Source organism: Oncorhynchus keta, chromosome 14, assembly GCF_023373465.1.
Source record: "Oncorhynchus keta strain PuntledgeMale-10-30-2019 chromosome 14, Oket_V2, whole genome shotgun sequence".
NCBI lineage: Eukaryota > Metazoa > Chordata > Actinopteri > Salmoniformes > Salmonidae > Oncorhynchus > Oncorhynchus keta.
Window position 1 is genome coordinate 14684997 of NC_068434.1, and position 16054 is coordinate 14701050.

General features: G+C 44.4%; 1 protein-coding gene and 1 long non-coding RNA gene across 2 annotated transcripts in view; one reads left to right on the top strand and one right to left on the bottom strand.

The window, feature by feature from the left end:
• The first annotated feature begins 9271 nt into the window (after positions 1 to 9271).
• LOC127907218 (uncharacterized) lies at positions 9272 to 9984 on the top strand. The gene is made up of 3 exons (XR_008063782.1): positions 9272 to 9588; positions 9671 to 9793; positions 9835 to 9984. It is a non-coding gene; the product is annotated as an uncharacterized LOC127907218 (long non-coding RNA).
• Positions 9985 to 11346: 1362 nt separating this feature from the next.
• The window catches only part of rhobtb4 (Rho related BTB domain containing 4), a 36926-nt gene continuing 32218 nt past the window's right edge, over positions 11347 to 16054 (bottom strand). Inside the window, 3 exon segments of the mRNA XM_035784879.2 lie at positions 11347 to 13729; positions 15098 to 15203; positions 15568 to 15807. Of these exon segments, the coding sequence (XP_035640772.2) occupies positions 13551 to 13729; positions 15098 to 15203; positions 15568 to 15807 (525 nt within the window). The 3' untranslated portion in view covers positions 11347 to 13550.

The following is a 16054-nucleotide window of genomic DNA, read 5'->3' on the forward strand; positions in this document are numbered from 1 at the left end:
ATTACTGCATTGTCGTAACTAGAAGCACAAGTATTTCGCTACACTCGCATTAACATCTGCTAACCATGTGTATGTGACAAATAACATTTGATATGATTTTATCAAATTTGATCTCTGAGAAATTAAGCTAATTGATTGCACCCAAACGGGCCCTTTTAATTGTAGGCTTACTCTATCTATTCAAGTCCATTAACCTTTTACTGCAGTGGGCTAAATCAGGGTAGTCTTAAACAAATCTACTTTGAAACACAGGTATACACCTCACACATGGTTATGGGCTTAAAACAAAGAAGACACCTGTACAATGTATTACATTTTGAGTTTGCATCCCAATATTATACTTGATATAAATAACAGAAGACTGAAATATAACAAAAGACATTTGACATAAAAACACAGGATGTCCTGCATTTAAAAAAGGAATGCTTATTAATAAAATACCTCTGATTAATTATGGTGAGGCTACTGGGTCATTTGACTAACATTCCACCGATGAGGCTACTGGGTCATTTGACTGACATTCCACCGATGAGGCTACTGGGTCATTTGACTGCAGCAAAGGGTTACCCTTATAACTACGAGGAGATATGTTTTAATATATATATATATATATATATATATATATATATATATATATATATATATATATATATATATATATATATATATATATATAAATATATATATATATATTATAGGTGCTTTCTAGTACCTGAAAGGGTTTATTGGCTGTCTACATAGGAGAACCCTTTGAAGAACATTTGTTGGTTCCAGGTAGAACCATTTTGGTTCCAATTATAACCATTTTGTGTTCCATGTAGAACCCTTTCCACGGAGGATTCTACATGAAACCAAAAAGGGTTTTCACCTGGAACCAAAAATGATTATCCTATGGGGAAACCAAAACCCTTTTGGAGCCCTTTTTTTCTAAGTGTAGGTTTAACTCAAACATACCTCTCTTAACACATAACGCTCAAAGAAATTAATGTGTGATTTGAATGAAATTCCGATCTACGTGATCATATCTGAAGTTAGAATGTGGCTCTGTATGACACTATGGACTAGCACTGAGCAAACGCAGCCTGATAAGTCTCCCTTCCTGCCTGTTTCTGCTTCCCACACCTTTCAGAACTGAGCCTGTAAGGTTGTGTGTTATTGTCTGTCTGGGTGGTATTGAGTTAGACGTGGGAGAGCTGGACTGCTGTTAGGCCATAGTGGAGCACTCCCTCAGTCATGATAAGCCATGCAATAGGTTTACGAGGCAGGAAGGGACCCAGACCATAACAAGCACCAGGCCATGTTGAGACAGTGACACCATGTGAGGCAGGAAAGGAACCAGACTACCACCACCACCAGCAGACCCTGTTGAGACAGTGACAACACCGCCATTGAGAGGATCTTGTCGGGCTGTATCACTCCCTGGTACGGTAAGTGAACCGTCCGCAACCGCAGGGCTCTTCAGAGGGTGCTGCAGTCATCCCAACGCATCACCGGGGGGCACACTGTCTGCCTTCCAGGACATCTACAGCACCCGGTTTCACAGGAAGGCCAGGAAGATTATCAAAGACCTCAACCAGACAAGTCATTTTGAATTCCATAAAGTGAGTGTGCAAGAGCTGAAAAAATTAGGGAAGGACAATCAACAAGCACGGCACTTGCACAAATGACTGATAATTGACTGAGAGAAATGGATGATAAAAAGATTGTGGGAGCTGTTTTGTTAGACTTCAGTGCGGTTTTGACATTATCGAGGTAGACACCTCTGGAAAAACATATGTGTTATGGCTTTACCCTGCTATATTGTGGATAAATAGTTTCCTGTCCAACAGAATCAGGAATTCCCCTGGGCAGCTGTCTAGGCCCCTTACTTTTTAAAATCTTTACTAATGACATGCCACCACCTTTGAGTAAAGCCAATGTGTCTATGTATGCGGATTACTCAACACTATATAAGTCAGCTACTACAGTGAATGAAATCACTGCAACACTTAACAAAGAGCTGCAGTTAGTTTCAGAACGGGTGGCAATGAATAAGTCTTAAATATTTAATTTGGGACAAATCAATCACTGAACCCTAAACCTCAAGTAAATCTTGTAATAAATAATGTGAAAATTAATTTGACTAAACTGCTTGGAGAAATCCCTGGATTTTCAACTGTCATGGTCAAAACATGTTGATACAACAGTAGCTAAGATTGGGAGAAGTCTGTCTATAATAAAGCGCTGCTCTGCCTTTTTAACAACACTATCAACAAGACAGGTCCTACAGGCCCTAGTTTTGTCGCACCTGGACATCTGTTCAGTTGTGTGGTCAGGTGCCAGAAAGACAGACCTCTGAAAATTGCAACTGGCTCAGAATAGGGAAGCACGATTGGCCCTTAAATGTACACGGAAAGCTAACATTAATAATATGCATGTAAATCTCTCATGGCTTAATGTGGAGGAGAGATTGACTTCATAACTACTTGTTTATGTAAGAGGTGTTGACAAGCTGAATGCACTGAGCTGTCTATTTAAACTACTAGCACACAGCTCGGACACCCATGCATACCCCACAAGACATACTACCAGAGGTCTCTTCACAGTGAAACTCTATTCCATGTCATGTGACTGATGCAAGCAGTAGAATCAGATTTAAAAACCAGATAAAACACACCTTTTGGAAAGGTGGCGACTATTGTTATTTTCACTTTAGTTTTTGATCTATTTCACAATGTAAAAAATATGTTTCCCATGCTAATTAATGCCCTTAAATTGAATTGAAATGGATTTTAATTGAGAGAGAGAATGCAGGCATGTAGTAGTATATGTTGAGTGTGTATCTGCTCTTTGACAGCGTTGAAGCTCCCTGGTCTCTCAGCTGAGGTCACCTCTCAGCTAACTCTGGTTAACTTATCTTCCCTTGGAGCCCAAATGTGTCTAACACACACACACTTTATACACGATTCACATGCACACACTTTATACACACGATTCACACGCACACACTTTATACACACAATTCACATGCACACAGAGATATGCACTGACAAAATACCTAATTTATGAACACATTGTATCACTTCTCTCTCTCTCTTCCCCCTCTCTCTCTCTTCCTGTCCCCTCTCTTTCTCTCTTCCCCCTCTCACTCTCCTCCCCTCTCTCTTCCCCCTCTCACTCTCCTCCCCTCTCTCTCTTCCTGTCCCCTCTCTCTTTTTCATCACGAGGTTGCCATGCCTCTGAGATATGGCAAAACATAAACAGGGGAAAGATCAGTTTATTGTCCAACATCTTAGTTAGAAAACAGTTATGTTTTCCCCTACAGAAACAGGTCGTTAAATTAGCCCAGAAATGTCATCATGCTGATGGAAAATGTAGCCCACAATGTCATGATGGACATTGTGTAAACTTGGTCTGGTTGAAAGGTGTGTGTGGGTGGAGAGGACAGTGAAGACGTAGATCAACAGCATGCCCTGGAGGAGTGATAGAAAGAGAGGAAGAATGTGCTGTCACTACTCAACTCCCTTGGCTTTTTGGTATGTCACTCTTGTCAGGAATGCCCAGGCTGTGTGTGTGGGAGTGCGTGCAATGCATGTGAACAACAAACATCTTTTCACTGCTTTTCCATTCAAGAGTGTGTTACACACGGGGTATAAACCCGGATCTCCCACAGGAGCAACCAACATCCTAGACTGTTAGACCAAGAGGAAATTCCTTGGGCTGAGGGCAGTAACTGGTTTTGAAGTTTGTGGGCGGAGCTACGTCGTCACGTGACCATGGCCGACTCATGTCCGCTACAGAATAGTGCATTGCAGTTTACGCTCACTAGCCTCAGAAACCTCTGTTGTAAAGAACCCCGACCCCCAGGTACTTCGAGTCTATTATCTATACTTTCAGCTCAGATATATTATAGTCAACTGGAAGGCAATATCCTCCCTCCGTTCTTCACATTTCTTTTCTTTTCCCTGGAGAAAACTGAAACGACAGCCTCATGTGGGGATGATGATGTCACTGTGTATCACAGACTGCGTTAAGCGAGGCTGTGGCGGCCTGGCGTTGGTGCTCAGTGGGAACTAGGTACACATCACATCACAGGACACATGGTTCAGGCCTGTAATCAGGGCTTCACCAATGCCAGTGGACAGATGACACAACAAACCAGCAGTAAACCACCACACATCTGGAAATGCTCACACTTACTGCAATATGAGGAGACATTTGGTGAGTTAAGGACTCTGGGTGGCAGCTGGACTTGTGTTTCTGGTGATGAATGGGTGTTGTCAACATTGGGGCACATGGGAGGGTTGTTATTGCCATAAACCAATTAACACAAGGCACACAAGCAGATGCACACAAGCACACCGGTTGAGATTGCTGGGTACAAGAACTCCATGACCCTTAACCCCCCACTGCATTTCTGATGTGACCCATCAGCCATATCACTACAAGTCACCATGGCAACCCAGCGATTCCCAGCCCAGTTCAAGTGCTGTTCACTAAACCCTTACCAGACTTTCTCTATTAAAACAAAAAACTCTGAAAGCTGAAAGTAAAATATATTAATGATTAATGTGTCCTATGAGTAGAGCAGTGAGCCAAATGGCATGGGTTTGTGCTGACTCAGTATTCAGTCTGTCTGACTTCCAGAACCTTCCAGGAAACTGTGGAAAGTAGAATATTGTCATGGATACAGGCAGACTGCTAGATGTCTTGTCAGAAAGCCATTGTGTGTTGGTGGGAACAAGCAGAGCAAGCTGGGGAACGACGGTTCAAAATGGGACAACGGCTCAGTTTGTGTGGGCATTGAGATTACAGTGCACACTCACTGTTGGGATATACACTACCGTTCAAAAGGTTGCAGTCACTTAGAAATACCCTTGTTTTTGAATGAAAAGCACGTTTTTTGTCCATTAAAACGAGTCTAAAGGACAGTTTTATTGCTTCTTTCATCAGAACAACAGTTTTCAGCTGTGCTAACATAATTGCAAAAGGGGTTTCTAATGATCAATTAGCCTTTTAAAATGATAAACTTGGATTAGTTAACACAACGTGCCATTGGAACACAGGCGTGATGTTTGCTGATAATGGGCCTCTGTACGCCTATGTAGATATTCCATAAAAAATCAGCTGTTTCAAACCTTCCATGCTTGACGGATGCATAAAAATATTCCCAACCTCCGACTAACTGATATGTCGTCCATATGACGACGCTTTTCAATCTGTTAGCACACCTACAGATGCCATAAAGGCAAGATGTGAGGAAGAGCTAGGGACTGATATTTCTGTGGCAGACTGGGAAGAGAGCTTGGAGTATATCCACACCTGCTCCATTAACTCCAGACATCATCTCATACAGTTCAAGGCATTACACAGATTACACTATTCCCAAAATAAACTGCATAGGATATTTCCTGATACATCCCCTATGTGTGATAAATGTCAGGCTGCGCAGGGTACACTACTCCACTGCTTTGCCCTATGCTCTAGCTTATATGGTTATTGGTGTGGAATTTTTAGGATTCTCTCTGAAATTCTGGAGACTTCAATAGACCCAGACCCGCTTCTGATAATACTGGGAGTTTCTGATTCCCCAAACGGATTAACCAACCCCCCAAAACAACTCATCTCTTACAGTCTCATTTCGGCAAAAAAATGTATCTTGTTGTTTCGGAAAAGGAGGGAAGCACCCTCTACCAAATTATGGCTCAGCGAATTGGCAAACACTGCACACTTAGAAAGAATTAGATATACAGTGGGGCAAAAAAGTATTTAGTCAGCCACCAATTGTGCAAGTTCTCCCACTTAAAAAGATGAGAGAGGCCTGTAATTTTCATCATAGGTACACTTCAACTATGACAGACAAAATGAGAGAAAAAAAATCCAGAAAATCACATTGTAGGATTTTTTATTCATTTATTTGTAAATTATGGTGGAAAATAAGCATTTCTGAACAATAAATTGTCAACATTTGACCAAATCTGGCAGCCTTTCCTCTCTTCCTTGGACCAGTCGGCACTGTGAATTTGTGCATTTCAAGCACTCTCAATTGTCTACACTGTATTTCTGATCAATTTTCTGTTATTTTAATGGACAAAAAAATATATATTTTCTTTCAAAAACAAGGACATTTCTAAGTGACCCCAACTTTTGAACGGTACCGTAGATAAACTGGTACGTTATTCTCTACTGATCGGTGAAGTAGACGACAGATGCCAATGTCTCCTATGATATCACAAATATCATCCAGTTTGTCTTGTGCCAAATGAACTTCACTGGAGTTCTCTCTTATCTTCTCCTGCCTTTTCTCCCCCTTGGAGAAATAAACAGCAGCACAGGAGGCTGGTCACTCACTATAACAGCAGCACAGGAGGCTGGTCACTATAACAGCAGCATTAATAACAAACCTTGAGGTGACTTGCTGGGTGTGTGTGTGTGTTGCTTAGCTGACACTAGAGATGTGCCTCTGTAGAAACAGAGACAAAGAGCCAGTGTGTGTGTGTGTGTGTGTGTACATGCGGCAGCTTCACATCTTCATGCTTTCCTCTGTATAGGCCAAAGCAGGGATCCTTCCAATAGGTCCACAGGTTGTCTCCCAGCACTCATTGTGTAGGAACCATACAGATATACAGACATTTTTAACAAAACCTGAGGTCAAATATTAAAATACTTAAACAGCAAAAAAAACCATGTAATTACTTTAATTTTTTTTACAAATCACAGTGGATCAAAACTATTAAATAATTATTTTTATTTTTCAAAAGCAGCAAAACATTCTGATTGTTGTCTTTTTTTAAAAGCCCTTAGTATTGTGTATGTGGTGTATTGTGTTTCATAAATGTATTAACACAAGCAGTTAATATCACTTTGAACTGGAAAATGAAATTAGAAGGGGGAAACAAAAGTGCATAATAATAATAATATGCATAAATCACACTGAAAAGTCAGAGCAGAGATTCATCTTCACCCTACTACGGCCCCTGTCTCTCCCCCTCCCAGCTCTATGTCCTGGGCCACTTTCGAGACAGGATTCTCTAGGCTAACAGCTAGTTTTGGGTCAAACAAGTGGAGGTTGGGTTTACAAAGTTAACTGTGGAATACCATTACAGCAAAGGAGTAGTTTTGCCTTTTCGAGTCAAAATGGTAGACACAGTACTGCTGTGGAAGTGTCTCAGTCTTTACAGATGGGACTCCCGCCCTACATTTCAAATTCTAAAAAGCCTTTACCAAGGGGGGGGGGGAGAGAGAGAGAGAAGAGAAAGAGAAAGAGAAAGAGAAAGAGAAAGAGAGAGAGAGAGAGAGAGAGAGAGAGAGAGAGAGAGGAGCCAGATTTGGATTGAAGTTGTTTCTGACTGCTCAGGCAAGCTGGTAAATCTTGGTTTAATAGTACACACATGGTTTAAAGGCTACATAATAGACGGAAAGTGCAGGCCTTGACAGACTGCCGAGTGCAAAAGATCAGTTTGTTACGAAATCTGAAATCTGTTGGATCTCAATGTCTTTTCCACAGTTTATTATCTATAGCTTAGCTTGTTTGGATGATGTAACAAGGTTTGGGTGACATATTTGTAAGCTTCCAAGTCGGGTGCCTTACTACTGTAGACTACCGTAGGCCTCATTAGCAGAGCCTCTCTGGTACACAGCATAGGATTTACGAAAGATGGGTCGATCCACAGGCACTAAGAGACAAGAAGGAAAGCTGCCTGGTTGAATGTGTGCGCACGTGTGTGTTTTTAGCTTGGGTGCCAACCTGAACCCAGAAGGCAGTGGTTTGGAGGCCCCCTCATGCATATGGCAAGCCTATAGGAGGGCTCGGGGAGACAGGCAACAGCGTGAGAATATCTCAAAAGGCACAGGAGACGCCAGGCCAGGGGCAAACAACAATGGTTGCTTTCCATGAATAAATGTCATGTTAGAAAATATTAGCTTAATCAATGCTACAGCAAATTCTCATAGGAACACTCATGTTTTCTTGAGTTTATACCACTACACTCTATAGCTAATCTGAACTAGGGTGATGTTAAAGTGACATCATAAAAGAGTCTGGACTAAATGACAGTAGTGCAGTAACCGCAGTTCAAATGATAGTCCATCATCTCACACCAAATGCGAAGTTACAGAAATGAGCCTCTAGGGGAAAATGTGGCTCAACTATCGGTGGCTGGTCAAAGCCAAGGAATCGTTTTACAAGTCCAATGAAAACAGTCCATTTAGCTCCCAAGGCAGCCCGTTGTATAAATGGGACATTCTCAAGGTGTATGGATTAATTTAGTGTTAGAACTTGAGTGGCAAACTACAACTATGTACTGTACTAGCACTGTCAATTCCTGGGGCAACCACATGCCCAACAGCTGGCAACCCAAGAACACCATGTCTCATATCTAACCTGCTGCTTCCAATACACCACAGAACAGTGCTAAGATAATGCTATAACAGTGTACAAGAAGCAAGACATCTCTGTCAAATTCCTGTGTACCGTCAATGTTATTCTGAGAATAATATTATATAAAATTGGAATATTATGACTAAAGAGGCTTCCCACAGTATAGACGCAGGCTTCAATGTCAGCCACTAATGCTATGAATAATACCACTGAGTCCAGTTTGTCTTTGTCCGTGAACATGAGACACCCACTCAATAAATCCAAGTACACCACATGGACCGTTAGAAAACAAAAGGAGACCCCATGCTACAAAATATCATTGTTTTTTTATAAACTTTTGAAAGAAGTAGTCCATGCCAAGCACAAATAGGCAGAGGTAAAACGACAGAAAATAAGAAAAGTGCAATCCAATATTAAGTCAAGAGAAAAGTGTCATTACAATGCCAAAATTAGGCCACCATGCAAAAATACTAATAACCACATCCCACAAGTATTGACCATCATTCACACAAGGAAACCAGTATCCTCATAGTAAGCTTTGGTATCCGCGAGGTCAGAGGTGTCTAACCCTGGGTCTCTAGGGGTTTACAGTGGCTCCTCTGCTGGTTTAGGACTGACTCAATCAGTTTGCCAACCAGAAACAGACCATACAATATATGGAATCCCCTTCATCTACTAATTTAAGGACTGTCGTTGACTGACCCCCAGCAGACCCAGTGTCTCTCCAGGAGGGCTGGGGTCTGTTGCCCCAGAGGGAGGCTCAGTTGTAGGAGACAGACCAGGGAGAGACCTGCCTCTCTGGCCTGGGTGGGGGGTGAGACTGGGTGTGTTAGCATAACCAGACACTAAATCAATCAGTTCAGCTATTATCCTTTGCAGAACCTGTCTGTAACTGTATACAACTACCTTAAAACTACACTACACACTTAAGAGTATACTCAGTTCCTCATAGTGGATGTACATTTTTAAGGCACAAACCATGAGGGAAGGCTTTGTAGGGCATGTCTACCATTAGTCGGACTCAAATAACTCCTCCTTGGGACATAGACAGGGGTCATGAAGTGAAAACATCTGTATGTCCCCACGTCAACCCCAGATGAATGTTCTAATATCCCAGCCCTAAATAGGGGCGCTAGGACTATTTTTAAGATGCCTGGGTTATTTTCCCTTCTATATTTTGTTGGTAAGGTCAGCCTGGGTTACTTTCCCTTCTATATTTTGTTGGTAAGGTCAGTCTGGGTTACTTTCCCTTCTATATTTTGTTGGTAAGGTCAGCCTGGGTTACTTTCCCTTCTATAATTTGTTGGTAAGGTCAGCCTGGGTTACTTTCCCTTCTATATTTTGTTGGTAAGGTCAGCCTGGGTTACTTTCCCTTCTATAATTTGTTGGTAAGGTCAGCCTGGGTTACTTTCCCTTCTATATTTTGTTGGTAAGGTCAGCCTGGGTTACTTTCCCTTCTATATTTTGTTGATAAGGTCAGCCCAATTCCCACTTGGGTCCCGTGAGATCCTACCGTACAGCCATTTCAGTAGCCGTTGAAGACTTAAAACATGTCTTCTGTGGAGAAAAGCAAACCGAGCCATGTTTCACACCATCTATCCAACTCCCGCTGTTAGTCACCGTCGGCAAGTAGCCTAGCGGGTAAGAGCGTTGGATTAGTAACCGAAAGGTTGTTGTTCTAATCCCAGAGGTGACAAATTTGCCTATGTGCCCTTGCGCAAGGAATTGAACCCTATTCGCTCTGGATAAGAGCCCCTATTATATGATGAAAATGTTACATGAAATCTCAAATCCACAAATAGAACAACAGTGCTTAATAAAGAACGTGTCAAAAGACTTGCTTTCCCCACATTGGGGGAGAGAGTGAGCCAGGCAGGTGGGGGAGAGAGATTGAACCAGGCAGGGGGAGAGAGAGTGAGCCAGGCAGGGGGGGAGAGAGAGTGAGCCATGCAGTGAGAGAGAGAGTGAGCCAGGCAGGGGGGGAAGAGAGTGAGCCAGGCAGACGGGAGAGAGAGAGTGAGCCAGGCAGGGGGGGAGAGAGAGAGTGGGCCAGGCAGGGGGAGAGAGAGAGTGGGCCAGGCAGGGAGAGAGAGAGAGCCAGGCAGGGGGGAAGTGAGCAAGGCAGACGGGAGAGAGAGAGAGTGAGCCACTCCTAAAGAGAAGAAAATGAAACACAGTAGCAAAGCTTTACTAGTTCTCTTCTTCTTTCAACACATCTATTCTGATACACTGTGGTGGATTCATGGAGATCTTAAAGGTGCAGTGGGTTATGAAGAGTTCCTCAGCAGTTCAACATCCAACTAAAAGCTGGAACTGCATCCTCTTTGTTAACTACTGATTGAAACATCACACTCCCTTGCAAATAAATAAAACTGCACTCTGAAACTAAAAGCAAGTCCAATATTTGGTCTAATACTGTATTGCAAATGATGTATTTAACTTAATGTTAAGATTCAACTCTACTCATACTGAGACGACCATCATTGAAATGAATAATACTCTGAATATATTCACGAACACAACACCTATTAGACTGCCACACACCTTTGGATAAGGAAAAATAACCCAAAACCTCTCAAGCTTTTCCAAGAGATCCTAAACCGTTCATAGGACACTTGTGCATCAGATGTGAATGTAACATTATCTTTGTAGATCAGGTTCCTGCATATTAACACTGATGAAGGACTGGGCTGACATTTCAAAATTAGTGGACAGAAAAGGAACAAGGTGTGCATGTATGTTTAAGTGTGTGTGTGTGTGTGTGTGTGTATGCTTAAGTGTGTGTGTGTGTGTATGCTTAAGTGTGTGTGTATGCTTATGTGTGTGTGTGTGTGTGTGTATGCTTAAGTGTGTGTGTGTGTGTGTGTGTGTGTGTGTGCTTAAGTGTGTGTGTGTGTGTGTGTGTGTGTGTGTGTGTGTGTGTGTGTGTGTGTGTGTGTGTGTGTGTGTGTGTGTGTGTGTAAGTGTGTGTGTGTGTGTATGCTTAAGTGTGTGTGTGTGTGTGTGTGTGTGTGTGTGTGTGTGTGTATGTAAGTGTGTGTTTCTGTGTGTGTGTGTGTGTGTGTGTGTGTATGTAAGTGTGTGTGTAAGTGTGTGTGTGTGTCTGTGTGTTTCTGTGTGTGTGTGTGTGTGTGTGTGTGTGTGTGTGTGTGTGTGTGTGTGTGTGTGTGTGTGTGTGTGTGTGTGTGTGTGTGTATGTGTGTGTGTGTATGTAAGTGTGTGTGTGTATGTAAGTGTGTGTGTGTGTGTGTATGTAAGTTTGTGTCATAGTGTCTTTTAGTAGACATATTGAGCACCGTTTTCAATTCCAGCTAGAGGTGTGAAAGAATGTGCTGCAGTGACACTTGGGTTTTACCTGACACTACAGCTTTAAAGACACACAGACAGGGATCAAATGATTATTCCTCCTTTCCTAATCCCTTTTTCCTTTCCTCCCATATTTGCCATGTTACGGAAGAGGAGAGGAGACAGGAGGGAGAGAACATGTCACAGCTTCATTTTTGGTATAATACCTTTCAACACTATGTGAGGACAAACAGCTAAAGTTGCCTGTCAAATACAACTGGAATAAAAGAAAAAAGTCAAAAGCTACTGGAATCAAGGATATAAACAGGTAGGGGAGAAAACTCCTGTTTGCTCCGGGTGACGGTTGATGATGGTACCCTGAGCAGTGCTGCCCCCTGTGGTAAGGATGAGTAAAGGCAGGCTGGCTGAGGGGCACCCTAGTGGTCAATCAAGGCAGAGCAAGAACTCTGTTCAGTTCTGCTTCTCACTCCCTCCCATGGCAGTGGTATCAAATTAGCCCTCTGATCAAGAATTGCTATCAAGTGTTCACTTTGAATGTCTTTGAGGGGGATTTGGTCAGTTTGTTCAGCACTGTTGGCCTCTCCTCTTAGTGTTATGTGGGGGTTGGGGGGGGGAGTCATGATGCGTGCTTGAACCACCAGCCATCTGCTGGGCTGGAGCAGGTTCCTAAACCTAGACTACCCCCTTTATTCCCCCTCCCTTTGAGAAGGTTATTCTAGAACAGTCTAGATACACGAGGACAATATTTGGGATTCAAACCTCCAACACAGAGCTTCACTGGGATGAGACCCGAAAGAAAACAAAATGGTGTCAAACTTTTCCAAAATGGAGATCAAAGTCTATGGACGAGAAGTTAGACAGGCATAAGTGGTGGTCAGAGACTCTGAAGCAAAACACCCAGGTCTGGGATCGGCTCTACTCTAATTTGAAATCCCTGCCGCCATTTTGGTCATCAGGGTCTTCAACACTGCATGTGTCTTTGGGTGGTGTGTGTCATTACCCCTGACCAGACCTCACGGCGAAACAAAACCAAACAGAAACATTCGTCCTTGTGTGTTGGACCAGCGCTGGTGCGCCTCTGGCTAACGGTCTGGTTCAGTGTTCGAACAGTCTGAATAGACTTGAAGGCAGAGGTAACCTCCCCATAGGGGAGTCTTCGCAGTGGTCTGTGGAATGGTCTTGAGCATCTGTGTGACTGAGAGACAGAGAGAGCCCTTGTTCCCAGTCCCATCACCCCCGGTTGGTGGCTGAGTGGAGCTCAGGGGGAAGAGGCAGCACTAGACTGCGGCCTGGCAAGAAGAGGCCAGCTGGGGTATAGAAAATTGCCCAAGCCTGACCTACAGCTGTGGGGGTGGAGAACCTCGCACATACGTGCACACACACACACACACACACACACACACACACACACACACACACACACACACACACACACACACACACACACACACACACACACACACACACACACACACACACACACACACACACACACACACACACACACACACACACACACACGTTTGTTTTACTACCTTTGTGTGGACCAACACATTTATTCCCATTCAAAATCCTATTTCCCCTAACCCAAAACTTACCCTTAAACCCAAAACCCTAAAAATAAACCTAACTCCTGACTTTCATTCTAACCTGAACCCCAATTGTAACCCTAAACCTAACCCCTAAGCTTAAAATAGCCCCTTTCTTTGTGGGGACTGGCAAAATGTCCCCAGTTGTCCAAATGGTCCTTGTGAGGACTTCTGGTCCCCAGTACAACCACAGACAATCATACAGAGGTGAGACTTGGCTCTCCCGTTATGGAGGGGTGGTAGGCTCATGGCCTCCTCAGTCTGAGGTTAGGAGGGGTCATGGAGGGGCGACAGCCTCAGGAGACATGGGGTGAGGAGGACGGGTGTCTCCAGAAGCACCAGCCCCTCTTGGTGTGCTGCTTACGGAGGATCTCTTCCTCCCGCTGGCGCTCCTTCTGAGAGCGCAGGTAGCGATCCTCCTCCTTCAGGAACCACACTGGAGGCCACCGCTGCTTCTCAAAGTGCCTCTGGTTCTCTACACACACAGAGACAGAGTGAGAGACAGAGAGAGAGAGAGAGGAGAGAGACAGAGAGAGAGAGAGAGAGAGAGAGAGAGAGAGAGAGAGAGAGGGAGAGAGACAGAGAGAGAGAGAGAGAGAGAGAGAGGTAGAGAGAGAGACAGAGACAGAGAGGTAGAGAGAGATAGAGACAGAGACAGAGAGGTAGAGAGAGATAGAGACAGAGAGGTAGAGAGAGATAGAGACAGAGAGAGAGAGAGAGAGAGAGAGACAGAGACAGAGAGGTAGAGAGAGAGAGACAGAGACAGAGAGAGAGAGAGAGGTAGAGAGAGAGACAGAGAGAGACAAATAACATCAGAACAGGAGGCAGGAGGGGAAAGCGTGAATATAAAGGAGGAAAAACAAATGAAAAAAAGTAAGAGGAGTGGAGGGGAATGGAGGAGGGGAGTGGGGGGAATGGAGGAGGGGAGTGGAGGAGGGGGTGGGGGAATGGAGGAGGGGAGTGGAGGAGAGAGTGGAGGAGGGGAGTGGGGGGGAATGGAGGAGGGGAGTGGAGGAGGGGAGTGGGGGGGAATGGAGGAGGGGAGTGGAGGAGAGAGTGGAGGAGGGGAGTGGAGGAGGGGAGTGGAGGAGGGAGTGGAGGAGGGGAGTGGGGGGAATGGAAGAGGGGAGTGGGGGGAATGGAAGAGGGGAGTGGAGGAGGGGAGTGGTGGGGAATGGAGGAGGGGAGTGGAGGAGGGGAGTGGGGGAATGGAGGAGGGAGTGGAGGGAATGGAGGAGGGGAGTGGAGGAGGGGAGTGGGGGGGGAATGGAGGAGGGGAGTGGAAGGGAATGGAGGGGAAGGAAGGAGGGGAGTGGAGGGGAGGACAAGGAATGAGGGGAGTGGAGGGAGGTTGGGGATTGGAGGTGGGAGGGAGGTTGGGGATTGGAGGAGGGAGGGGAGGTGGGGATTGGAGGAGGGAGGGGAGGTGGGGATTGGAGGACGGAAGGGAGGTGGGGATTGGAGGAGGGAGGGGAGGTGGGGATTGGAGGACGGAGGGGAGGTGGGGATTGGAGGAGGGATGGAAGTTTGGGATTGGAGGTGGGAGGAAAGTTGGGGATTGGAGGAGGGAGGGGAACTGGGAAGGGAAGTTGGGGATTGGAGGTGGGAGGGGAACTGGGAAGGGAAGTTGGGGATTGGAGGTGGGACAGGCAGTACAAAACAAGCTAAGAATAATAAAAATGGATTCAACTTCTATATTGCTTTTCATAACAGACATAAATCTCAAAGCACTTCTGAAGCAAAAAACAAACAAGCACTACCTTAATATGAGTAGTCTATCTATTGACATGGAGAGATGAGAGAAGAGAGATGGAGAGAAGAGAGAGAGGGCCTTGGTTTGTACCTGGAGACATGACCTTCATGTCTTTGGGGAACTTGCGACAAACGCTGTTGTAGTTGGTGCAGATGTGATGGAGACACCAGGTATAAAGCTGCTTGGCATTGTGGAACTGCCAGGGATGAATGAATAGGTGAGCAGTCCATCAAAAAGGTTTAAATGACAAGGAAGAACACCTCAAACTTTCTTACTTTACAAATAAGAAAGATGAACTTGAATGAGAAGTGGACAAATGGCTTTTTAAGACGAATGTCACCTGTCATTGTAGAACAGAGTTCTATACAGTCCTGTATATGATAAATAGGCCTAAGCTTTAGGGTGGTCTCATCGTTCAGGGATGTCCGTTACTATTTCACTGGAGGGAACATTCTATACAACCACGTACAGTATTACCTGTATTGCAGTAACAGTGTCTTCACTACAACTGTCAGTGACAATATACAGTGAGTACTTTGTAGATGAATTTGGAGACTCACCTGAGCCAACTCCAGGTAAGCAAGCACCTGTCCGTCAATGTCTACTCCCTTCACCAAACACTGTAGCAGCTCATCCACAACATGTTGCTCTGTGAGGGCAACGAGGCGTGGCAGACATAGCCGGTTGGATAGGACAATGAGCTCCATAGGCTCCCAGTCAGGACAGGCCGTCACCAGCCCACAGTATAGGAACTCCAACACCGCACGCATACAGGCACTACTGGTGTCAGGGATGGACACCTGGAGAGAGAGAGAAAGAGAGAGAAAGAGAGAGAGAAAGAGAGAGAGAGAGAAATATTCACATTTAGTATGTCTTCCAGTAGTAATTTGTCTGTAACTAAAGTGTTTGATTGGAGCCCAACTGTGGTAAATTCAATGTATTGGACATGATTTGAAAAGGTACAACTGTCTATATCAGGTCCCACAGTTGACAGTGCATGTCAGAGCAAAAACGAAGCCAATGAGGTCGAAGGAATTCTCTGTTGAG